Source organism: Ambystoma mexicanum, chromosome 6q (genome assembly GCF_040938575.1).
Source record: "Ambystoma mexicanum isolate Mex_15411 chromosome 6q, UKY_AmexF1_1, whole genome shotgun sequence".
NCBI lineage: Eukaryota > Metazoa > Chordata > Amphibia > Caudata > Ambystomatidae > Ambystoma > Ambystoma mexicanum.
In genome coordinates this window covers 792,541,512-792,569,191 of record NC_090937.1, presented here as the reverse complement: position 1 = coordinate 792,569,191, position 27,680 = coordinate 792,541,512, and the positions used below count along the sequence as shown (strand labels likewise).

The following is a 27,680-nucleotide window of genomic DNA, read 5'->3' as shown; positions in this document are numbered from 1 at the left end:
TTTTGGACTGGCCACACGCCATGGTTTTAGTCTTGCCCAAATTAATAGTGAGAAGATGTTCTCGGACAAAAAAGTCCAAGGAATTCAGGAGCTGTTGTAGTCCTTGAGGTGTTTTTGACATGAGGACTAAATTGTCTGCATACCGAAGAACTGGAAAGGACTTATTAGCCAACTTTGGTGCATCAGACATGATCTCTTTGAATACTACCTGAATGTCCGAAATAAAGAAATTGAACAAGGCTGATGCCAGGATACAGCCCTCTTTGTGTGTCAATATCAGGAGGCAATGTATCTTCTAAGTCGATTCTCACCTGCACCTTCATGTTGGAGTGCAGTGCTCTAATTAAGTTAATAAGATATCGTAGATAACCTGCAGATGTTAATTTTCTAAACAGCAACTCTCTAGAAACAGAGTCAAATGCGGCTCTCTGGTCAACAAAGACAAGATAAATTGGTTGCTTCATAGGAACGTAATGTGCTATGATTGACTTGATGGTTAGAAGATTGATTGCGGTCCCCATCCCGGGGATAAACCCGGTTTGGAAGGGATCTCGCGGAGCACATTTCGTGGCCCACATTATTAAAATCTTGCAAGAAGAACCTTGCAAAGATTTTCCGAGGTGCATCAAGAAGGGTGATCGGCCTGTAGTTTGCACGACAGGCACAATCGCCCTTCTTGAAAATAGGAACAATAACAGAGTCTCTTCATGAGTCTGGGATGTTATTACGCTTCAGGATTTGATGGAAGATGACATAAAGTCTCTTAGCCCACAGTTCAGGATGTAGTTTGAGTGACTAGATCACATTATGTAAAAGAGAATGTCCTGCTCTAGGATTACAAGTTGATTAAACCCATCAGATTCAGCAGCACGCCCCTTGTTTGTTTGTTTGTTTTATTATTTTGAGTATGCGCCAGACCCAACGGTATCAGGGTGCAGAAAAAGGCAAGGGAATTCTCAGCTTGGTTACAATGCTGTACATAATATACAGTAGGGTGGTAGACATAGGTATGTGAGGAAATAGACATCAAGGAACATCATATACAGGTGGAGAAAGAATACACAAATAATATACAGGTGGGGATAATATACATCATTAGTAACATGATATGACATACACAGCGGTGGCTGACTGTGTACAGTATAGGCTGGTCATGGAGGTCCATTGGTGGAGCATTGAATGATAGTGGTCATTTTCTTTAAACCAGTGAATGATATTCAGTCTGAAGTGAGGGTAGGTTTGGTGCGTTCTTAGGGTGGGCGGTAAGGAGTTCCACAACTGTGCTGCTTTAACTGGGAAGCTACACCCTCCTCTTTTGTCTCGTTTAAATCTGGGTATTTTTAAGAGGTTTGAGATGGCCAGTCTTGAAGGGCGGTTAGATGATTGTCTTGTGTATCTTTCTGTCAGGTAACGCAGGGCGGCGTTATTGAGGCATTTCTGTGTAAGTGAGGCCGTCTTTAGACAGATTTTGTCATTAGTTGTGAGCCAATTGTTCAGTCTCCTTGTCTCAGGGATATGAACTTTTTTAGAACTACCCAATGCCGCTCTGAGGGTGTTATTTTGCAGTATCTGGATTTCATTAATGATTTGTTTGGTGTCACCCAGATATAGGTCATTGCAGTAGTCCAATCTTGAAAGGACCAGGGCTTTGGCAATGTAATGCAGCGAGGTGTTGCGAGAAAGGGTTTGGCCACTCTGTTAAGCTTACATGTGTAGGCCGTGGCAGAGGCCAAGCAATTGACCTGTTTAGAGAGGGAGTGGGTGACGTCTAGGTAAAAGCCAAGTGTTTTAACTTCTTTAGCGAGTTTATTGATGTTGGTGGCAGTGCCAAGGATGATGAGCTCCATTTTGTCATCATTCAGGCATAGACCATGGGTGGCCATCCATGCATGGATGATGTGGTACACACCATTAACCAAGGCCAAATCGTTATCATAATCTCCCATCAGTGGTAAGAGGATCTGAGTATTATCTGCATAGTTAGTGTAGGTGATACCAAGACTATCGAGATCAACAAAAAGGGGCTTGGTGAATATGTTGTACATAGTGGGTGACACACATGAAGCCTGAGGCACACTGCAAGTAATGGGTATAGGGTGGGCAGATGCTGTAGGTGAAAGAACCTGCATGGTCCTGTCTTTTAAGAAGGATTGTACCCATTAGATAGCATCCTGTGAGAAGTGCGCGGCCAAGTTCAAATGATTGCAGAGGACGTTTTGATCAACCAGGTCGAAAGCGCTGTCAGATCAAGCAGGAGCAGTAAAGTGACTTGGCCGTTGTCCTTGAGGGCATTGATCTGTGCCTTAAGGTCGATCAATGCTGTTTCATTCCCATGTTGTGGTCTGAATCCTGACTTGTCCTCACCATATGGGCATAAATACAGATTGGTGTAATATGTTATCCAGTCCTGTTGCCACACTCCGTTAATTTGGATGGCTAATTGTCTTGAATGACCTGCTACATTCAAGAGTGACCACACCCCGGCCGAATTTTTGGAGTGTACGGCTTTCAACATCTGTTACCCGTCCTTTTGGTAGAGTGATGCCCTGTGCGAGCGCAACCAGTTATTGTATTTACACTTAAGTGTTCGAATGGTAGCAGCTCGCACAGTGACAGGTAAGAGGCTGGTCTGACGCTTGGCTCGGTGCAGCTCAGTTTTCCGGGTCTGTAGCTCAGGGTCAAAGACATGTGTTGGTTGGAAATAGGTGTGTGAGGTGGAATAGGATAGTTGTCTGAACCATTGCAGGGTCAAAGTATACGGTTCTCCTACGCACCCAGAACTAGTGGCCACACTAGTAAGCTGATTCTTCAATAAGGTGAGGGATTGATTGTCCCAGCGAAAGCACGCTTTAGCATTGTTAGATGTCACTGGGATTGGATTACTTTCTAAATTTCTACCCACAGAAGGCTGAACGTATGACCAGGAGGTCCTCAGAGATTATGATCACTGTTGCTCTGTGTTTTTACTTCAAATGAATTTGTTAGTCCAAACGTGTATCTATCCATGAATATTTAGTCAATAAATGACGTGCATTTACCATGCTGCTAGGTGTTCTTCGGAGGGATAACAGTTTCGAAAGCACCATTGAGCATGAGAAAATGCTGATTGCTCATGACGTTCAACCATCTTCGACAGGACAAATCACTCTTGGACTTTGATGCACATTTTAGATTTAAGTCCCCGACAAGCTTTGTATTTTTGATTTCCGGACTTTATAATACAATGTCTAATAATTGCTCAAGATCACTCAGAAACTTGTCATTGATTATAGCTAGAGCATTGCGATACATGTTGATCAGAGCAAGTGCTCTACCAGGATAAGTAATTTTGACCAACTGTAAGTAGGCATTGGGTGCCGCCCATGGCAGAGCCATGAATCCCTTGCTGCTAGCAACCGCCACTAGCAGGCCAGAGGATGTATGACCTTTCCCATTAAACTTGGCTGGTAGAAGGATCACATCATAGCCAATCTACAAAGGCTGTTCAAGCAGCCAAGTTTCTTTTAGCGCAATTATGTTGTAAGTGAACAAAGTAGACATGCTCGAGTTAAATAAGTGGAGTGAGTCACGCGTGTTCCAACTTGCAAGGGACATTGTGTCTAAACTATGTGTCTTGGTGGTTATGAGCTTGCATTAATTGTCCTAGAACTCTAGTGGCTATTAGTTTGACTATACTATTTGTTCTGTCTAGCACTTTATTTCTGAAAGGACTCGTATGCCAACGTGAATCCCAGTTCAAAAATGGCTTGTCTAGATTGCCATATTAAGTTTAGCACTACCCCTGATTGTATCCAGATTCTGGCGCATTATAGGTTTATGTTGTCCACAAATTCTACTTGATCTAAGTCTGTGGACGCCAGGTCCTCTAAGCTTGGAATGTCTCCGAAGATATTGAGAATTGAAGTTCGATTTAAATCATAGGTGTTTTGGGCATCCGCTCGACATTTAATGATTATAGTATGATAGTTAGACCCCTGTCGCTCACTAATGGGTCAAGTGCTATTGCTAGGGATGCTGTGTTTATGTGGGTCCTTTCTCTCTATTTGGGTGTACGTAAACTGTTAGCTTCATAGCTACAGTTTGAGGCGGCTTATGCATTAAAGTATGAGAAGGCTGTATGTGCGCACATTTTTCCAAGTGTGCAAGTCTTTGTTCAAGTGCAATGAAAGTCAACTTCGCTAATTTTATTGGCCTGATCCAATGGTGGCCCGGCCATGAAGAGAGTGTTTTCATGGAACTCTTCAGTTAGTTTTGTTTGCATATTTATATCATCTAAGAGATCGTCTAAAGGCTCCTGCGAACCAAAACTCTTGGTTGCTTCCATTGGGATTTGGGTTGACGTCAGGTTATTTTAGTTTATTTTTGAATACTTTTTGGAAATGGCTGCACTAACAATTGTGAGTGCTTTTTTTTTAAGTAACAGCACAAGCCGTAAAGCTACTTTTCTTGGGTTTACTTAAAATGTTTATAGTGTTGTGGACGTATGTCCGTTACTTTTACTGTTGATGATGTTCTTAGATTTTTTTAGTTGATGCGAAGGCTTGACATTTGGTCCATCTTTCACAATGGGTTTACCAAAGGTTATAATATTTTTACTTATCAGCATATTTTTTTTCTTTTTGTTTTGAATATTTCCCGGTACGCATTTTTCAAGAGGCGTGTCAGCGGTTGTTATTGACCGCGTGAGATCTATAGTTACAATTTCTGTAGAAACTCCAGATAAGATGGCTTCACCAGGTGCTGGAGGCGGTCCCATCGTCATGGGCACCCTACAACTGTCTGCTGGGAATAGTGGGTGGAGCTGAGGGCGGGCTGCAAGAGTCTGTTAAAAATAATGCTGTGTCAAAGGTAGGTACAACGCAAAGCAGGTACAACACAGTCCACACGGTACCTGCAAACAAACCAAGAATGGAAAATGCTTCAATACACATTAATGAAGTCCATAGGAGTTTCAAGATCTTTGATGAAAATGTTCGTACCATACAGCGAGGAAAGCAGAGATCTGGTGCAGAGGTCCAGCCAGCCACATCAGCCCTTGCCCAATGCTCTCTCCCGACAGCGATTCCTGTTTTATGATTTCTTTTCATTTGTTTTCTTTGAAGCTAGTGCACCACTTGATATGATATGGCATTTATAATGCACCTGTGCAAAAGTACTTCCTGGGCTTGGAATAAAAAGTATTTCAGAGTTTTCCAATTGACTGCCTTCTTCTCACAACGTGTTTATGAATATGGCACCTCATGAGGTAATTTTCTAAACGTTCTACTGTGGTGTTGTGGGACTGAACATGTAGCTGAAGGCCCAGCACTTTTCAAGAGAACAGTTCTGGAATAAGGGAGCAAAAGCATAGGGAGTTTTGTAATGCACATGAGTCGAACAATCTCAATTGAATTCGAGAGGGTTGATGAGGTTGGGTGCTGATGACGTATGTTCTGGCGGCCTTCTGCTATTGGGATTGGTTGCTGTAGGTGTCAACAGGTGCTCCTGGATCTCAGAGTGAAAGGCTTGGTTTTCTGTAAGCCGGCACATTGTTCTAGTGGCATGCTGGGAAGCACAGCCAGCCAACACAAGGCTTCAGAAAAGGGTCTAATGTCGGCAAAGAATCAGCATCCTCTCTCATTCCCATCTGAGGTGCCAGGGCTTTTGTGCAAATCACAGTAACACATCCAGTTGGCTGCATCATGTCTGTCATTCTGAAAGGAGTGGGATTGGTAGGTGGGTACATTAATTGATGCCTGCAACCAGAACCTCACCAGAGGTGTAGGGCTTGTCTAAATCTTTGATTGCCTGCTGGAGACACACACCCTGCAGGGAGGTGCTGAAAACATTCACCACTACGACGGATGCAGCATCACACAGAGGTGTTCAAAAGCCTGGCCGGACAAGGATCTTCAATCATAGGCACTCAGGTTACTGTTGTGTACAAACTCAACCAGAGCCTGCTCACAGATGTGTGAGCAACATGTGTGCACCATTAATCAGAATACACGAAGAGAAACCTAATTCATGGTTAGCACACAGCGAGCTAAAGAAGTCCAGATTGGCTTAAATGACATAAAACAGAAAATTAACAATCAGCACTTTCACCAATTCATGCCATAATCATTGTCAGTTGCAATGCCAACCGAATATTCTTGTTTTTTCTGCTCCTGTGCCTTGTTTCTTGTGTGCCTTGTTTTTGTTGTGGCCATAGGGTGATGCTTTGCACCATCATTTGGGCCAAAAACAAAAATAAAAAATCTAAGAGAACCTCATACTTTCTGAAATTTTCAGAAGCTTGAAGTTTGTAGAAACTGATTCACCTGTAGCTGGAGTCCATCAAGTCTCGGGGGGATAGCTCAGGGGCAACGCGCTGGCCCTGGAAACAAGACAATGCTGAGCAACACAAGTTTACCTCTGGATATTAAGCAGATTATAAATAACCAATTATTATTATTATTATTATTATTATTATTATTATTATTATCAATAGGAAATACATCCCTAACTGAATCGCAAGCGGCAGACCGACTGTCAACATCAACGTTATTTATGCAGATTTAACTGAAAATAAACTACAACTCAAAAAGGAAATTAAAGGTTGATACTCCTGTAATCACGCAGCTGCTACTGAGAACTCACTGGATTCAAAATGAATGCATTGATTACAAAAAATGCAATATCATAGCTAAAATGATAAACCTCCATTTATAATGGAAGCATCAGCCAAATAGTGTGTTATTCACCATCAGATTGCTTAGCTAATGTATACCGTTTGCCATCTGTCCGGTTTCTCTGTGTTTCAACCCCAGCAATCTAGTTTTCACGATTTTTTTCAATAGGAGAACTTAACTGATAAGACAAAAAAGAATTACAATCTTTTCCTAGCGTAATTATGCGTTAGCCCATAGTAAATGAAGTACACACAACACACCAGACCTTGAGCATGGCACTCAATAGGAAAACACCCACACGGCAGCATAAACAGATGTCTGAAAGACGTAAACAAACATGCAACTGCGTCCAAAATGCTTGCAGCTGTTCCATATTTGTATGGGAATACAGCAGAAAGCAAACATGGCACACATAAGCCCTGATTCACACAGCGTTTTCCAATGGGGTTTTGCCATTATTAAAAGCTTCTGGGAATTAGGCCCATAGTGTTTTTAATATTTTTCTTAATCTTAAAGTGCACACATATGTCTTCCAGAAGGAAAAAAAGATTGAGGATATTCGTGGAGAAGACACTTCTAAATAATTAAAATGTGCTAAAATGATTTAAAATCTGTACAGCACCTCAATGCCTTTTTGTGGTATGTTTCTTGTGCCGCATTCCCTGGTGACTGCTACCACGCTGACAAAATATACAATTCTAGTCCTTGTTGAGTTTGCACATTTGTAAAAGCTACTGGGCTTTCACATGGCTAGACTCTTCTACCCACAGTTTGGATGGCTGGAGACAGAATAATTTACTTATTTTTTAAAACACAGTATAGTCTTGCTTCTGACAACTAGTTTCGGAGCCTGATAAATGTACCAATTGGGTGCCTTTCATACTATTACATTAAGTCCGTTTTTCACTTCTGGTTGCCAAACACAGCATGCACGCAGTAGACGTGCACTGTTGCACTGCCCGCTGTGTGCTCAAGGTACACCAACAGCAAGCCCTTCGGCACTCTACTGAGCTCCGGCTGTGCCAAAGCCTGAAACCTTGACTCATGTAACCGAGATGTCCAATGATTCCCACAACACGCATGACTGTCTATATTGGAGTCAGACCTTTTACTGATCAAAGAATTAAAGATCGTCCCCAGGCAGGAAAACATGTATCCTCCAAAGGCACTAAAATCAGTTAGTAGCCATTTTTATTTTTTAAAGATAAACAAGATCCTCTTTTAAAATGCAACCTTTTTAAGGCCGGATGCTCTGTACCTTATGCCTGCCACAACCAGGAACTTGTTACACACTTATTACCTGATCTTCTTTGACTAAAAGAGACATGGTGCTCTGATGATTCAATTTGTATGTTGCAGGTTCATATTATTCACGTGGACTACAAATGTGTGCACTTGGAACGTGAGAACAACTCCACTCTTTCGGTTACTAAGATTAAATTTGTAAATCCATTTTCACCAGAACAACATTACAAACATTTTGCTACAGATCTACTAATCGTCCAAAGTTCTCCTAAAGCCTGTTCAGCCAATAGTGAAAAAAACCGAAATAATATTATTGCTGCGGTCACTCTTAAGTTCCCCATAGTGATCAATGTGTGTGATTTTAACATTTGGTTTGACACCCCAGGAAATTAATCCGCAAAGCCTGCAGATTTGATTTGTTTTCACCCACTGGTTATCGAATTCAACACATGATCATGGCAACCGGCTAGATTAGATCTTAAACTTATCCCATTAAAAACCTTCAAACCCTGTTAGGCTGATCTGTCTCTCATTTTGAAAGACCTTTTCAAGAATCGAGGCCAGATCCTCGCCGTTATATGGGAAATGAAGTTATTTGCTGATGGAACTCCCCGACAAATGTGGCACTCCAGTTTGCCTTCTCTATGCCACATCATCTGACAGAAAGCCGTCAAAGGTTTTTGGAGCTTTTCAAAAAGATCTCACTGTAACACTCAATGATGTTGTCTCAACTAAAACTGCGTGATAAGGTTGCTGAATGAAATGTATGTGTGATTTAAAGCACCAACAACAAACATTGTATATACAATATGAAGACACTCTGAGTGTTTGCTATCTGAGTCAATTAATGGTCTATATATTAAAAATAAGGTTTGGAAAAATTGCCTTACATACTTAGATTTAGCAGACTGACGATCTATTGAATGAATTGCAAAACACAGCAGTGTCACTTACAGATGTTTTTTCAGATCAAATAATTTCTCTAGGAATGAATACAGCTCCTTTTGATTCCTCACTCAGGCATTCATGTCAAAACCCCCATCCTAGTTCCTGAAGTTTGCAGTATTGGCACATTAACAGTTAATGAAGATCGTTCAAACTAGCAAGGCCTCTGGGCATTCCCTCATGATAAATACCCAGTCACTTGGATCACATATATAATAGCCCCAACATCATATTTGGTGCAGGGCACGTAGAGGCATTGTGCAGAGCAAACACAGACCTGAGTTGAACAGCAGCTGTCAGAAAGAACATTATTGAGAGGTAAGTGATGTGTTCCTCAAAACATTGCCCCATATCACAGCTTCCTTATTTGGGGACATTTATATGCAGAAAAACAAACTATTACACACAGAGCAGGCATGTTTTTATCATGGCATGGCCACAGAGCTGTGTTGGTAGCGGTCCCAGATGACATATGTGCCATTGCAGAAAAAGTCTACACAGATGCCCTTGTGCAATTGGCTGCACAATTCGATACAGTGGATGACTTTCTCAATCAACTCTTTAATCTGGATCCCAGGGTTAGGCACACAACTGACTGAGATTCTATTTGGGAGAAAGATCAGGATAGTTCATGACCTTCCAGATAGGTGGAATGCAGCATGGCTGCACATTACCTCCCCTATTGCTTAACCTTTATATTTAATCTCTACCCAATTTGGAAGAGTCCTTTGGGCTTCATTTCTTTGCTATGCATTTAACACAAATATTCTCCAAATGAGCATGATCAACAGCAGGTGACGTAAATCAAAGAATCTCTAATTTTCCGTGGTAGGCTGGATGTTTGTCAAATTGATTGCAATTGAATGTGTTCAACAAAAAGGTGTTTCTACCGTCCACAAAGTGTCTTCTGTGTTCTCCAGATTATCGGTTGGCTGTACGGGCCTCTGTCATAAGCGTAGGCAACTAGTGACAAATCTGGGAATCAAAATTGATACTGCTTTATCTTTAAATGCCCAAAACTCTACTCTAGTTGAAATAAGCTTTTATCAGGTTAAGCTTCCTCACAAGGCTTTTAAATGATATCTTGGCATTCAGATTTAGGAATTCCCAAATAGATCAATATTTAGCATACAGGCACTAATTCTTAACCTTTCAGAGAGATACTGTACTCCTGCATTGCCTAAAGTTATATTGTAACCAGCGAAACAAAGAATCCAACACAAGGCCCTTTGTTTGGTTCACATGGCTCTTTATGGAACAAGCCATCTTTCTAGCCTACACATTGAAGTGGTTTCAGCCCCCTCAAGGAAAGAGAATGTCAACCAGCAGTTCATTGCTATCTCCAAGATGTTGATAGGATTGTAAACCCCTTCACAAATATAGGAGTATGGGCATATGTCTTTTTGAAATATATTTACCTCACGTTTTTAAGAACATTGTTTAATTCTTGTTGGTACAGTCCTAGTGCCCCTGGACTGTAAGTGGTGGGTTCCATCCACTGTGTGGACTGCATGCCCATGTCTGAAAGAATACAATACACCTTTACCAAAGAAAGGAAACAGCGTGCCAATAGGGCATTACGAGTATTAACCTACTCCCTGAAGGGCCTGCCCGCCATGCACTCCACTCCATCTATCCCCTGCAAACCTGCACTTATCCTGCCAGCCTTGACTGCCTACACATGTCTCTCACTAGTGTGCCACACTGTACGCTATTACAGAATTATGGCAGGAGTAGGACTCTACCTTTCATCGAGTACCAGCCACAGAAGGAAATCCCAAGACAATTCCTGTGTAAGATAAATATGCCTCATTTCCAGTAGTCCAGAGGCCACATGGACAAAGCTTGCCTGGTCTGAGGCATTGTACACAAAACAAATGCCAGTGATGTGTATTCATCCACGGTGGGAGGTTTGGAGTATGCTAGAAACTCAATGTGCTTGAGGTGAGCTCCCACAAGGGTCAATCCACAACTTTTTAGCTGAGAAAGAAAGCCAACTTTAAGGTTTTCTTGGGTCACCCTTTTTTGGCAATGTGCCCATGGTCATAGAATTCATTACAGCTTTGCAGGATACCTCTGTTGTTTTAGCACCAATCACATCAAAGACATGAAGGTATGTTCAACTGGAAGCAAACAAAGGGGGGTCTGGGAATCTCTCTACCAGCACGAACACAGCCCAATGACCTGTTCTTGGGTGAATAACCCCTGGGAGAGACTCTACCAAGTCTTTAGCTCACTGTTCAACTGGAAGTATTGCAAAGGAAACCCATTGGTAGCAAATCCACCAATTTCAGAGGTGGAGATAACAATTGAGAAATGTAATCAGAAGTTTGAAATGGGGAGATGGGAAAGGGGTACAAATCTGGCCATCTCTGATGTGCACCTTCACACCAATGAATCTCACGACATCGTCTCTTTTTCCCTAGGGGGAGTCCTTTCCCATGGGGCCCGGATGGTGCCGCCACAGATTAATAATACCCCTGGGGGTGGTCCACCGAGGGAGGATCACATGGGGAGGGAAGCCTCTATGAATTTGGGGATGATTGTTCTCAGAGAATGCTGTATGCTGTATTCTTCCATCTTGATACAGCCAGTCCCCTCTCAGATACATTGAGGCAAAAATGATGAACAAAAAGTACATTTAATATACAAACCCCTCCTCTTCCATTGTAGGCAGAACCAATATACTCTGTTGTAAGGTTAGTGACTCTAATATACTTGAAAACCTTAACTTAGTAAAGAATACTTACAGCCTGATTCATGGAATTATTTTCGTGAAAAACGCAGATTTGCGCACTTTTCTGCCTGAAAATCCCTGTTTGAAGTATGGGGATTTTCGTGCTGAAAGGCGCGCAAATCTGCATTTTCACGCGAATAATTCCATGAATCAGGCAGTGAATATTCTGCCTCAACGTGGAAAACCAGTACTGGATCGAGGATAATCACTCAGAGGAAACAGAGTCTAGTCTTTTTCGCAATGTCAAGTGCTGGACAGAATACAGCTGGCTGGAGTGGGAATTCAAAAGGAGCTCAGCTGTGAAACTCAGAGAGAACGATCTTACAAGGAGGAACAGCAGGACGCCTGCACCAGGCAGTCAGAGAGAAGCCGAGGGGAAGGGAAATCAGACAAATGGGAGAATGACAGGGTTGTTGCGGATACTTACATCCTGGCAACCCGGGCATCCAAAAGCTGCTTACAAGGCAGGGCGAGCAACTCAAGAGATGCCTGCAGAATCGTTGCAGACCCCGCCATTCACTACAGAGCTGCCAGAGCCTCAACAAGCAACTTAAGAGCTGGGGAAATGCTGGTACTGGTATACAGCGAGAGAGCAGCTCCCAGAACATGTTGCAGATCCGGGGAAGATTCAGAGTGAATATAAGAGTCAGAAGAAGAGGGTCTGGGACCCAAAAATGACTGAAAGAGAGTTGCATACTTGGCAGGAGAGTGAACTAAGGGGCAGCGAACCTGTGCAAGTCTGGGACCTGCACCCAAACAAACAAGAAGTAGAAGAAGAGGCTCAAGGCTCAGGGCCCCAGAGTTGCATACTTGGTAGGCGAGTGAACCATGGGGCAGCAAACCTGAGTTGCACACTTGGCAGGAGAGTGAACAACGGTAATAGTGAACTTGTGCCATTCTGGGACCTGCACCCAAACAACCAAACAAAAATACCTGGAGTTGTATACTTGGCAGGAGAGTGAACCAAGGGGCAGCAAACCTGTGCTAGTCTAGCACCCGCACCCATGTCAGTAAACAAAGTCTGAAGCCAGGAGGGTCTGGGATCCAACAGAAGGGTCATTTTATGAAAACCATGTTTGCAAGTCTGGGACACGCTCCCACCTAAAAAACTGAAAACCAGGGGAACAAAGACTATGGAACTGTTAAAGCAAAACCTACACTTGGTAGAGGAGTATGCCAAGTTAGGTAGATTGAAGGACTGCAAATAGCAGAGATAAGTCTTTGGGCCTCATTACACGGATGGCGGTAAGGATTTACCGGTACCGGTAAGGGTACCAGTGCCGGTAAACTCTTACTGCCTTACTACGCGGTCCCTTTGTGGGACCCTACCTTAACGGCTGGTTTTACCAGCTGTTAAGGACGGGACCCGCAAAGGGACCTTGGAGGTAATTACGGTACCGCAATTTGCGGTACCGTAATTACCACCTTCCCCATTCCCATTGAGCCCTATGGGGGCAAAAATGGGAATGGGGAAGTGCCATGGTGAATGGGGAATTACCGCCCCCACACACCTTGGAATAGGGCGGTAATTCCGCCATTCACCATGGCGGACTCGGTAAAATACCGGCGGCAACCATGGCGCTAATAGTGCCATGGTTACCGCCGTCCGTGTAATGAGGCCCTTTGTGTGCTATTCTGTTAATTGGAAAGATGATTAACGAAAGGAAGAGGAGCATCATCCTAGTTTTGGAACTTGCTAAATTTGGAACATTAATTGGATGGAGAGTTTTCTCTTTAATGAGCACACCAAGAACATTATTTATTTGTAAGTAAAGACATTCCTTGCACAGTTATAGCAGAATATTAGTGTTAGGGGCAGAAGTAGGTTTTCTTAGTACACGACAGGAAATTACTGTTTTAAATTTCGACCTCCTGATATTTTCATTTGTTTCTTTCGACGCAGCGAAACCCCTCTTAGTTTTAGGGACAGAGAGTTGTTTTTTTCATCCTTTTTTTTTCTTTAATAAAAGTCTTTACCCATAATTATGCCACCCTGTGTCCGACACTGACTTCTGCACCCTTTCACCGTGTAATGCATACACCAGCCAGAATTGACATTTCTGTGCATTACAAAAAATGAATGGTGTTTGGCATGTGCCTCTTCTCTGCGCTATCCTTTTCCATCATGAAGAAATGAATTCAAATGGAGAAAAAAGAATACCAAGGAAATTTGCTGGAATATCACCAGAATTATTGCAGGAACACCACGCCGGTTACCACTGGACCAGTGTTAATGCTGTAATTGGGTCTGTCCACACCGATTAGCACCATTGATAGTGATATTTTCCTGACGCTGATTCCTGAATACGTTCAAAACTATAATGAGACCATTATGTTCTACCCAGCATGCTGTTCAGGTTTGAATTTATCAAAGTGTAGTGTAGTTAGATGTTAAAAACCTATTGTGCCAACGGATGTGTGTAGGTAAAAATGGTAAAATATGTTCATCAAGTTATGAATACAATGTCTATATTTACAATTTAAGGGCAAGAGTAGAAGTGCAGAAATAACATGTGTGCAAATAAAGGTCATAGTGCTAGCTGAATTAATAGAAATCAGTATGATAGCATTATAATGGTGACAATGGGTGACCGGGAAACACTATGGAAACAGAAGAATGTCAAATAGCTTTTACATGTAAATTGGGTTCCAATTTAGGCTGAGCCATGACTGGACTATGCAGCATTATGGAGGAGATTGTGGATCAGCCCCCAAAGCTACTCTCTCAGTTGCCTTATAACCAAGATATGAAAACAGGCAGGTTCTATGTGGAAGAAATCAATATCCGGGGTTGGCTTAAGAGGCTCACATAGGGTCAGCAAAAGTCTTCAGTCAAAGCTAGATCTGATGAAGAAAAAAATGACACCAGGAAGAAGGCGGCCTTAGGAGGCCTAAGTGTAATAAGGAGGATGCTGAATACAGTCGTGAATTTCTTGGACCGTTATTTGTGTTAATTTGTTCTGGAGCTCTGGATTTCCCAGGTGGTATCTTGCAAAAGATCCACAAGGCCTGATTCACAGAAGTGTTTTATAATGGCACAATTCCATAGAAAAATGCTCTGCGAATCAGGCCCACAGTGTTTTATGTAGCTTGTGAACACTTCCTGTGAAGAAAGTATGTTCTGCTGAAAATATTTGTATTGGGAGAAGGCAAAAGCATGCTATATAGCCCCCATATTCACAATTGTTTCTTGAAAGAAAACGTTTTCAAGCTTATGAATCTTCAGCAGATATTAGTGATGGGTGGTGTCTGACGTGGACCCCACAAGGCCATATTATACATGCGCATGCTCTTGGTGAAGAGTCCTTCGGTTTTGTCAAAGTTGAAAGAGAAATCTGCCACAGTCAGCATCTGAAAATGGATGTGTCTTCAGCCATAGTTGTCCCGTTTTCTTCTTCTTAGATGCGGGGTCTGCAACATATGGCTGTCCGGATATGTTTGTCTGCATCTACCCTCAACCGTAGTCATCATATTCAAGGGTAAGGGATAATCTGTGCGACAGTCTAAATCATCTGTAGAGAGACAGGTTGCAGTCCACTATCTTAGATCAAATAGGCACAAAAGTGAGCTTCAGGTGAAATTTCTCAGCACAAGCTGTTCAATGCCCCACTGATTTTATCTGGCACCTCATCATGATCACACCACCAGAGGGTTCGATGAATCTCTGCTATCTAAAAGAGTGTTTGACTGCACCCAAACACCTGCCCCTTAATGCAGGTTATGCAAAGCTTCCGCTAGCAATGATACACCAAGTAAGGACTCCAAGAAAGGAAAGCATCGCACCACAGGTCAAGTTAGAGTCAATGCTTTCTCCCATCCTCTGTCTGGGAGAGAGTTAGCAGATCATTTATGGGTGAGAGTCAACGGGAGAACAAATCTTCCTGGTCCCTTGCACAATCGGTATATGCTGCCAAATTCATGTTTGTATTTGCTATCATGCTAGAGTGCAAAGGAGTTCGTCATTTTAAGAATTAGGCTTCTACTAAGCGTTTGTGGGCATGTATATTACCCTGAGCTCTGAAGCACTTCACATTTCAAGAGACATTTCATGAAATGGACAGAGAGAGGTTTGTGGAAAAGTATGTACTTATATATTACAGTTGCAGCTCAAACGGTCATTTGTAATACCTGGCATGCTTTGGTTACCAGCATAGGCGTGTACAGGAAGTGGCCTGGGTGACAGGTGCTACCTCTGGAATCTGATTGGCCACCCCAGGTGCCACCCGATTATCCTCAACTATGACGTGTGTGTGTGCGCGCGCAAACTCGTACTTCATGACACCACTGCATAAGTCAGTGCCCCACTTGGGCCACCTAAATCAAAAGAGTCTGGATAGGCCTCTGGTTACCAGGAAGGCAGCTGCTGCATGTTTAAGGCACATATCGGGATGCAGAAAATCAGAAAGTCTGGGGATTCATTGTACGACACATTAAGCAAATGACAACATTAAGGTACAAAACGTACCGAAAATTACTAGAATTACAACAATTAAGATGCACTGCTCCAAAGTAAAGTCACATGTCAAACGATATGCAACAATTAAGCCAAATAAATTTCATCTTTCTAGCTTATCGCACCACAAATTAACACTAAAGCCCCTCTATACATGTAAACATTTTTATTTGAAATTGTTGTATCTGGTTTAATACCGATTCCATCTTCCTTTCTGCTGCCAGATTAGCAAAGATGTGCATTTGTGCAAAAAAGTGCAGCAAAAGAATGTACCATCAATTTTGCCCCTTTGTTAATAGATAATGGTGCAAAATGTTTTAACCCCAATCGGTATTATGTGAAATGTTTTCACCTGGTGAAAATAGAAGCAGGCTGTTTTATTTATGATGTGTGCTGTGTAACATAAAAACGGTAGTAGACACCTTTTGTTGTACGTGAGGCAGCAAACATAGTACAAAAAAAGTCTAATTCATTTTTGTCCACATGAAAATGTTTCAGATAATATGGATTTTGACAAAATCTGGTTGCTCCATTTTGTATTATCAATGCATTTGCTCATTTTTTAGCACAAGTGCAAATCTTTGATAATCTGACCGCTGAATGGATGTGATTTTGGAAAAGTAGTTTGTAATGGTAGTGATCCTATTTGCATTGGCACGTTTAACACATATGTATACAAAGTCGCAAAATGCCACTGAATGTAATATATTGTACAGTTCGTATCACTTGGTGCGAGATATCATTTTATCTGGAAAATTTAAAACTAACCTTGATAGCCTCACCATGAGGCGACATCACCTCATCCGATAGTTCCATCATCTTCAGAGCCATCAGTGCCACTTGAACAGCATGAGTCTCACTTTCCTTATGTAGCCCGCCAGCTACACAGTAGGCATCGCCAATGGTCTCCACCTAAACCATGCAAAAATGTGAATGCCAATAAATCATGAAACACAAACAAAATCGGTGCACGCAAAGCGCTGTTTTCACAATTTGAGCTTGCAACTGCATGCAAATTGCCTGTTCATTGAGTCATAAACAATTTCATTTGGGGCATTAGACATTTGCAACTAATACACATGGCGTGTCTGATTCAAAAAACATTTTTCAATGGGATTTCCCTATTGAAAAACGCTTGGCGAGTACTCATGACACACTAAAAAGAGAATTCAACAGACGAAAATCCCTGGAAGTCAAATATAAAAACGTATAATTGTAACCTAAATATGGTGCCCAGCCTTTGGGGGATGTTTCAGGAAAAATGTTTTAAAAGTTTTCTCCCGCCCAAATCTGACTTATGCCAGGTTCGAATAGAGGTTAATTTCCACAGGAACAGCCTACTTGCTCCTTCATGACGTTGTATCTGTGTTTGTAGATGTGTGACTCATTTGCATTTCCTGACCATTGCCCCTTCTCTGCACCCACTATTTCTGAATAGATAAATTCAATGTCAATAAAGGTGGAACCTCAACCCAAAAAGTCACAAATCTGCAAAAATGCAAATGTGGGTATCATTGCAGAAAATGTGCACTCATACAAGAGCAATTTTCCATTAGATTATCCCTAGGACAAAAATGCCCATAACTGCATATTTGAAACAGGCCACTGATTATCCTAACTCTAACAGGGCACAGTAGTATCACTCCGGTGCACATTTCTGTTGTGTTAAAATGCATTAATTGAATGCGTATTTAAACTAGCCCAAATTTGGACTTCCACAGTTGCAATGCTTCTGTAATGAAGAACCGTAACTTTTACATTTAGGACATTTTGGTACATGTGATTGAAAGTTTTCTCTTTTTCAGAGAAATCATTCATATTAAGTAATTTCTACATTTCTCAATAACTGATTAAGTGACTACTCAAAAGTGGAGACAAATAAGATAGTCAAGTCTGAGTGGCCTTGCAGAGCACTACATCAGAGAAGGAGATACTAAGAATGTCTAGTGTTTTTAATGTGTTAAACAAAAATACGTTTTCTAGAGAGGTAGGTCAGGTCTGCATGAGGGAACATGGCTGTAGAGAATTTAACTGGATAGTCAAAGGGGCATCTATCTCATTAGAGAGACAAGTTGCAGCAGTTATGTGAGGGAGCACCATTCAAGGGAGACTTGATCTACTCAATGTTATTTCAAAAGAAAAGATACAGATAACAGGCATTGGTTGGAAGGGGAAATATGACTTCTTGCTTTAGAGACCTATTTGAAACATTTGATTTGGAAAAGAAAGAGATTCTTGGCATTTGATTGTGCAAGGAAATCAGACAGGAACACCCTATAAAGTATAATTTGAGAAGCAAAAAGATACATTTGGCCAACATGACTCTTGGGAAAAACATTATGAAAAAAAGCATTAAAGTACATTTTCCCAAAAGAAAGTGGCAATTCATTTTCCACATGTACTAGGCAGGCTGGAGTGTCATTGTTTCCAGAGGTTGGCATGCTAAAACTTCCCCAAAACAGAGCAGAGGAACCCTCAACATTTTTCAAAATAATTTAGAGAAGTTCGAGGTGGAGCACAGGCCAGTAGATATGCCCACAATTCACCTTGATTGTCACAGAAATGCTCGAACCTGAAGAAACATTAAGGCACTTGAGGTGAATGGAGGTACAGAAATGCAGTTCACAACTTAGAAATCAGAAAACAATTAAATACAGATATTAAAATCTGTAGAAATGTTTAAAGAGTAGAAACGTGTTTTTCAATTTTTAGATAGTTTTTGTGGGGCAACCTCTTTACATTTGCAAAGATAAAATTATAATACCTAGGAATATTAGACACTTAATATGCAATGTTTTATCTCATAGTTGAACCTTGCTGATCTCATGCATGTGCTCAAGGGCTGAGCAGTGGGGGTACTCTGAGGTAAGATTGTCCTCACTTCCCACAACTGCTGAATTTCCTGGTTTTGTTGCATACATTCAGATCACTTTCACTTTGTCTAAATTAAAGTTTTGTCACTGAATTTCAAGGGTTTCGTTACATTACATCTTCTCCTGGGCCTACTCGCCATGTTCTTTGGCTATGGTCATTGACCCAGCCTTTGGCCGTAGCCTATATCCCCCTGTCTATTAAATAAACAGATGCCTTTGGCTGGGTCCAATGTCTGTGTTGCAATAATTAGGCAAAAAAGTGCAGGGCTCACTGGTCATAACTTTCTGCCATGTTCAGTTATCATGTCCTATGCTCATCAACCATATCCCCTTCACTAAAAAATAACCAGATTCCACGGGCGATGGCCTCCAACCATGGCCATTGTACACTATGCACCAACTGCTCAAAAAAGAGCATCACCCAGAGACAATGGGGGTCATTCCGAGTGAGGCGGTAAGGGGTTAACGGCGCCGGTAAAGGTGCCGGAGCCGTCAACACCTTACAGCCTCATTACGAGTCTGCTCGCGGGAACCCACTAAGGACGCCTGGTTTTACCAGGTACCCTTAGCGGGCCGCGCGAGCAGACAAGCGTGCTAACAACGGGCCCGTAGTTAGTGCCCTCCCCATTCCCATTGAGCCCTATGTGGGCTCGAATGGGAATGGAGATGTACTGGGCCGGGTTCCTTGAATGAGGAATTACCACGCCCTCCAAGGTTGGAATGGCCCAGTAATTCCTTATTTAAGGAACCTGGACCCGGTCCAGGTAAGGGGGTAGCTATGCCGCTATTAGCGGCATTGTTCCCTCCTACCGTGTAATGACCCCCAATGTCTTTCAGCCATCCCCTAAATCCCCCGGCCAAGGCCACTGTTCATCTTGCACAAATACAACAAAAATAGCATGGGCCACTGACCTTTGTCTTCAGCCAAGGCCAGTGGACATTCCCTCTCTGCCCCTCTTTTTAGATCCCTGAGAATACCCCAGAAAATGTCCAAAGAAACATACCCCTGTCACCTAACTCCTCCTTGTACTACATCAGTAAGAATTCCCGTGATAAAGGAGAAATTGCTGATAACAACAGTAATGGGAATACATGTAAAATGATTCCCTGCCCCCACTGCCGTTCTCCATGTGCACCACTCTTCCCACCTCTCAACCACTGTCTTAATCCTCCCTGACACTTTCTTATTATTCGCTTTCACTCAACGTTTGTGTGACCCATTTTATTTTTCTGAACACTTTCTGATATATTCCTGTGTGCATCCTTTGGGTATCCTGAGGGATTCCCATGGTAAGAAGAACATGAACTTACTTAAAACAGGCTCTCCATCCCTCCCCAAGTGGCCACCTAGTTACTCCTCTTTCCTCTCCACAACACTAACCTGATGTAAAAACAGTCACCTTCCCTCCTCTAAATATAATTTGGAGGCCATGTCTCTTTTTGGTCCCTGCTGAATTATGGTGGGAATCACTTGCATTGAGCCAATAACAAACCAAGGTGGATTTTCATTTCTGAAGTCTCAGTGCTGCAATGCGCTATACCTGTGTAAACCTTGTTTGATCTGGACACCCCTTCTTTACTGACTTTTTTTGAAAACTGTTAGACAGATTTAAACTAAATTACAAAAAAAAATCCCAGCAATGCTTCTGTTTCTTATTTGGGGATGTCCTTCATGTGGTTTTCACACTAAGGTTGTTCAATGGGAGTAGGCTTTAAACAGATTGATTTTTTATGACATGTGAACGGTTTAACACATTTCCCTAAAATTCTCAGTTTGAAGAGGAGAGTGCCAGGCATTTTTTGGGAAATGTTAATGCAAAATGATTGATGTTTGCTTAACTATAGAGCAGTGATTGGGACGATGCTGATCTTTCTGTTGTGAAAGTGAAACCTATCAACCTATCACCCATTGAAAATGGGAAAATTCTATGTCTAGTTACATTTGACCTATATGATGTATAAGCAGGAAACATGTTTGGCCAGGTCCTCCAAACTGGATATTATATCACAGTTCAAAAGAAATTAAGGGTAAAATAAATTATGTGTTTTTTACTTTTTACATTTGCTTTCCTATAAGGAAAAAGTATGGCAAATCCTTTGTGGGTTTGGGATAAATCCATCCAATAGGCCTTTGTTGTAGTAAAGAAACACATTTTGAAATTTTTGAAAACAAGAAAGAGTCCAAGGGGTCAATTCATGGAATAATTGTGCGCCGAAATCAGTGGCGCAAGCGAGAAAAATCCAGCACATGTGTGCGAATTGCACGCAAGCGATTCATGGAAGTCTGTGCGTGTGTTTTTCCTGGGAGCTGTGCCGAAACCACGCATGGCACACACGCCACTGCGACATCCCGAACACTGTGCTCGACGCGCACAGCGAAAGCGCACAACATGTAGCGCACACACCAAAAAGGGGGCGGAACACGCGGAATGGGGAACAACGCATGAAAATGAGGGTGTAACTGGGGAAGTACTGCTGGGAAATAAATGGAATGCCCACATGCATGCGAACAACCCGTATTCATGGAATCGAATAGGGGAAACCCGCGCACACCAAAAGACACGCACAGGCATAAACACGTCCACCGCACGAAGGGAGGTGGAAGCGGCCCCGCGCAGTGTGAAAGTGCGCACAAACAACAAACATGCATATACAGCTACGATGAATGTCCCATTTCTCGCAGCAGTGATCGTGGGACATCGCAGGAGGAGGAGAACAGCCAGGCCCTGCATTTTTTTGCCCAGCACCAGCCTTTTTGGGATGCCTGATGACGACGTCAATGGCAGGTATAGGTTTCCATCTCATGTCATTCTAGACCTGGCCACTGAGTGGGAGGATGACCTCACATCCCTCACCTTGTGCTCCCAAGCACTGAGCCCCTTGGAAAAGGTGCTCAATGTCCTGCATTTTTTGACCACTGAGTAATTTCAGCGGACAACTTCCATAGTTGGGGGTGTCTCACAGCCCACGCAGTCACACTGCCTACACCAGGTGTTGGCAATCATGATTGCGCACCCCTCAGTCCGCAGACACATATACATGCCCAGAACACCTGCAGAAAGGCAGGTCATGGTCCAGGACTTTTAAAGGGTGGCACACTTCCCCAAAGTGCTCGGTGCCATAGATTGCACCAATGTGGCCCTATGTCAACCTAGGGACACTGAGAACATCTACCGCAACCACAAGGACTGGCATTCCATCAACGTACAGGTTGTATGTGATGCCCATGGAATCATCACCTCTGTCTATGCAAACTATCCTGGGTGTACCCATGGCAGTTTCATATACAGAATGTTCACCCTGAGCCGGGACCTTGAAGCTGGGAAGCATGGCAACACATGGCTCATTGGTGAGTAGAAATGTCTGTGCACATGCATGCATGTCACACACAGACAAATACACAAACCCAACTAATGACAACCATCATCACCTCCCCAGGGGACAGTGCCTACCCTCTGAGCACCCACATGATGACACCAACACGGAACCCCACCACACCACCCCAGGTAAGATACAACGCATGCCATATTGCAACAAGGGCCATAGTGGAGCGCACATTCAGAGTGCTCAAGTCACGCTTCTGCTCCCTTGACCGCTCTAGCGGGCAGCTACTATATACACCCCACAGTAGTGTGCAGGATCATTGTGGCAATCCCCAACCACAGGCACGGGCACTGCTCATGGGAGGGGAAAGAGCATGTGGCAAGGCAGCCCGGACCCAGCTTGTGGCCACATTTTTCACCTAAACTCCCACCCCTGCAGAGTGCACATACCAGGTGACAATCGATGATGACAAAGAGACAGTAAACTGTCACAACCTTACCACCCTGAGAATGTTTCCACAGAATCCAGTGTGACCAAAAGAACACATGCAAGGTGCATATCCCATCACCCCCCTGCAAAACAGGCCATGAAAATCACTGGTATGTCACCCAAACCCTCACAACCCCCATAACCCTTGTCGGCCACACCATGCCACGGCATGCAACAGCAAAAGAGCAAACCAAATGCACAACACATGACAAATTAGTTACAAAGTGCCACATGATAAATGCAAACAGGCCTGAGACAATCACACCTGACATGGAATCAGATGAAATGACTGACCAACAACCTCCCACACATACAAAGTCATACACAAATGCATGCCACCAGCGGTATCATCAACAAAAGACAGAATGCCTGTTGGCATGCACATTGGGCAATCCAAATCCGCAAATCCCAAAACCGTGTGCTGTGTGTCCCCCATGCAACATACCGCTCAGCACACAGCACAGTGAGCGGCCATTGTGTTGGGGATACACCGTGAGCATCATGTAAAAAAGGACAAGCAACTAAAATTACCCAGTTATGCATGTACACGATCCGTAAATTGTAAGTGATCATGCGCTGCAGGGACACAGCATGGCAGAGAAGGCAATCTGTGTGCATGTGTGGACATGGATAGGTGGTTGTATGTGTGGTGGTGCACTGTGTAAGTGTGTGTGTCAGTAGGGACATGCAATCAATACATGCATGTGAAATGAACTGACCCTCAGTGTCCTGCACACATCAAATGTGAACATTGCCCATGTGGACAGCCAGTGTGTCAAATCACACCAATCCCCTGACACCTGAAAAGTAAACCCAACACAGGAACATCCATTGACCAGCAGAACACATCATGTACATAGTACCCAACATTGACAATGTCAGACAGTGACCAATCACTGTAGCCCAAGCGTACTGTCCGACAACAAAAGCCCCTCCCTCATTTCCTCATCACCTTGACCATCAGAAGAACTGACTCTGGGGTCCGTCGGCTTCTTTCTTCTAGTCTACCTGGCTTCAGGATCCCCCTTCCCCTTGGTTTTTTTGTTCTTCCTTTCGTGTAAATAGGGTCTAGCTCCCACAGAGGCCACCTTGACTGGTAAAAATACTAAATTGCAGAGAACTCCAAGGAGCCAAACCCCCACACCAGGGAAAAAGACCCAACGCGCCAGAAAACACTGGAAGAGTCTCCAGTAGATGACTTGAATTTGTAGAATATGGCCAAGTACATGTCAAAGCTGAATGATAGAATAACTTCCAAGGTTGCACAGTTGTATATGGTTCAGCAGGATGGGTAGGAACTTGAGTAGACAATAATCAATGAGGATGCTGCAACTGATGGGTAGAGCTGGAACTTGAGTAGAAAATAACCAAGGAGGCTGGCACAACTGGATGGTTGAACTGAAACCCAATCAATCCTTGATTGTGTGAATGGAGAAAGGCAGAGACAGCACAAGTCTGGAAAGGCAGAGTGAATGCAAGATTGCCGGAAACAGCTGACAGCAAATTAATAGCCAGAACAGTTGAATAGCTTAGGTAAAAGGCCAAAGTCAACATAAAGGTATGGATGTAATAGATGAAAGATAGGAGGAGCGAGAGAGAGAGCCAGAGAGAGAGATGCTGTGGTACAGAAGTGTACCGAGGCTAACAGAGGCAGCGTACCAGTTTGTGGAAATAACTGCCCGAGAGACGGACAGACAGATTTGCAACAAGGACAGTAGCAGAAAGAAAAACAGGGACCAAAGGCACCAGAGTGTGAAAAACAGGTAAAAGAGCTGTAGTCCAGTAGGACAACTGCAAAGTCCAAGAGGGAAGACAGATACAACGTGCTGTCCAAACGGAACAGAGCAGAGAAGTAGTCTAGGTGGACATCTCAGGTGAGGACTGGACCGTAAGTTGTGGTTCTTGGGTCACATTCCTAATGCTTCCACCTTTACCACAATTCCCAGGGGCTGAACCTAACACGTACCAACTTGCCCCCTCCCACCGTCAGTGTAGCTATGACAGCTAAAGGATGCAGGCTACCATCTACAGCATGAAGTGATGAAGTGCATCAAGCACGTATACAGGCAAGAAATAAAAAAAAAAACATCCCAATCAACTTCAATAAAAGCACAGTTCAAAAATTTACTCACCAAAATTGATTGCAGACAAGCCATAATCCCCACTAGGGGTGTATACACAATAGTACAGCAGACTGGCCACAGATATGATGAAAGTCCAATGCCCCTGTGTAATTTGCTGTCACACCAAACAATCCTTGCAAGCCCATGGAAAGGGGAAGCAGGAGTGGCATATGTGTCAGGACCCCAAGCCACAAACACATACACGAGACAAGCTTGTATGGGCCCAGCTGGAACACACAGTGGATGCTTTCAAAAGCCACAAAGCACCACACCGTCACATGAATGCACAATAGACAAACAATATTATTATTTTTTTAAAAATGGCCACATACAACCCGGGCGGGGGGCACCCAGGAGAGGGGGGATACAGGGTGAACCTCAACACCCACATGCGATGATGTTGAGATCAACAACAAAAAAATTCCATGGGCTCAAAGCCTGCACGGCCCGACCTGTGTGGAAGATAAGTCATCGTCCTACTCACCCTCTGGGTGAAAATCAGAAGGTGGACATGGCACAGTTGCCTGACCACGCCTATCCGTGGCCTGCCCCTCCAGGGCAGAAAGCATACCGGTCTGGTAAACCTGGTCCTGTATGGCAATGGCACATAGGTCAGCATGCAGCACCTCACATGATATGCGTGCTTCCTCTTGCAAGGTAGCACCTGTAACAAGGAGTTCTGCCTGCATGGCCTCACATGACATCTGGAGCACCTCCCGGCATGCACGTAGCTCAGCCGAGATGGTCTTCTCAAACTGCTCCAACCTCACTTCTGACTGCTGCCTCTGGGTCATGTGAGCACACCCAGAGTAGATCCGAGGGATTGGTGTTCTTCCCTCAGGGCCTCCCTCTGTGCCTCTGCCTGAGCAGCAAGTGCTTCGCGCAGAGACACTATTTCAGCCCGGCGTGCCCTGTTTGAGGCTGCCATGCCCAGCCTGAGTGAGTGCCATATGGACTGCACTGCCTACTGCTGGAGCTCCACCTGCCTTTCGGGGGGAGCATGGATTGAGCCACACGTTCCATGCCTTGAGAGATCTTATCAATAGCTGCCCCCTGTTGCTGTGGATTGCTCCCACTCAGTATTCCCCGGTGGCGCACAGCCACCGTGTTGCCGGACATTACACCTGTGGGACCCAAGGAGCTGTGGTCCTTGCTGGATTGGCACCGCCCGTGGCTGCAGGACTACATCCCTCTGTTTACATGATGCCCCATGCACATCAGCAACTGCTGTGAAGTGTGACCGTGTGGCCAGAACCACCACAGGCGGACATTCCAACACTGTCTGGCCCCTCATTGCAGGTGTTGCGGACAGAAGATCATCCACATCAGGATCACTCACCGGCGACAAATCATCATGATGCGCATCCAACTCAACATTGTGCTCCGAGTGTTCATCAGAGCTGGACTGATCGCCAGCCCTGGACACGATGGTCTGGAGCACAAATGGGTTCTCGTGGTCTACCACACCATGACCCCCACTTGTGCCGGGTTGCTTATGTAAAAGCAACCCCGTGTCTGGAATGACATCACCATCCTCTGTCTCCATTGCGTCATCACCTGTAACGTGAACAAAGCAAACATGAGTACACATGTCAGCAGCACATAACCCACACACACATACACATGACTACATCGACAGCCAACACATGAAGCAGACATGTCACAAACAACTCAAATTCCGACATGCATCCAGTGGCATTGATATGCAACGGCAACCCGAAAGCAGAAATGGATGCGTGTAAATTGCAAAGCCTACACATGTACTGAATGTAGTATATCACCTGCATCACACAGCACCTCTGGCAGGCACATATCACAGGCAGAAATGACAGATGGCAACAAAGAGAGCATGTGGTATAAGCATGTTTGAACAGCCAAATGGCCACAGCTGCAAGTGAATCAGAACACACCATGACACACGTAACATGCATGTAGACATGCATCACTAAATCATCATCACCAATATAGCTTCATCGATCTGCAGCTCGGCCCGTACCAGGCATCATGGGCCCTGAAGACATAGTGAATTTCTCGAGCAAAGTGAGGGCCTTCAGTGAGGTATGAGGGACCATAACGCCCAGTACGGTCCGAGCTGCCGGTCCATGAAGCTTCTAGAACACCCCTCAGGGCCTGATTCAGCACTTTGTGCATTTAATGTGCCAAAAAACATGAATCAGTGTGTCAAATCACCACGCCCAGGTTCCACCCATATTACAAAGTGGGCCTGGGCACACTTGTAGTGCACGACAGTGCACCTTCAGGATTATGCTGGTTTTACATAAGGGGCGCAATGCTGAAATCTCAGCAGCATTTACGTAAAATAATTACATATTAGTTATTGAACAAAAACGCTAATGAGAACACATGTGTAAATAAACACTTTCGCACACACCTAAGTAAGTAGCTGCATCGTTGCACAACACAACGTTGAAGCTGCTTGCATATGTGTATGTGAAAGTGTTCAAATACACCCGTGTTCATAAACACCCGTATGGTGTATATGAACAGCATCCTATACAGCAAAGCAAGCAGCTTCAACGCTGCTTGCTTTGATGTAGTGAAAGTGTACACATACACACATGCAGGCAGCTCCACAGTAATTACAACCCAATTGGTGGCCTATAATCAATCTGCTGCCTATACCAGTTAGTATAGGCTGCAGATTGATCAATCAACTTTGCTAAACACCCACTAGGGTGTTCCAATATAGAGTACATGTGCCACAGGATACACCTGTGCTAGTGCGTTACATAACAGTGAAGGGATGAACATCGGAACATACAAGCCAGGTCACTTTGACATTGCAGCAGTGAGTAGGCATGTAGAACGGTGTAACAT

General features: G+C 43.7%; 1 protein-coding gene across 1 annotated transcript in view; it reads right to left on the bottom strand.

Annotated features, from left to right (window-relative positions):
• Positions 1-27,680, bottom strand: part of GUCY1A1 (guanylate cyclase 1 soluble subunit alpha 1) — a 545,497-nt gene that overhangs the window by 67,059 nt on the left and 450,758 nt on the right. Inside the window, exon 7 of the mRNA XM_069631322.1 lies at positions 16,802-16,945. Coding sequence (XP_069487423.1) covers positions 16,802-16,945 — 144 coding nt within the window. The remainder of the gene's footprint in view (positions 1-16,801; positions 16,946-27,680) is intronic.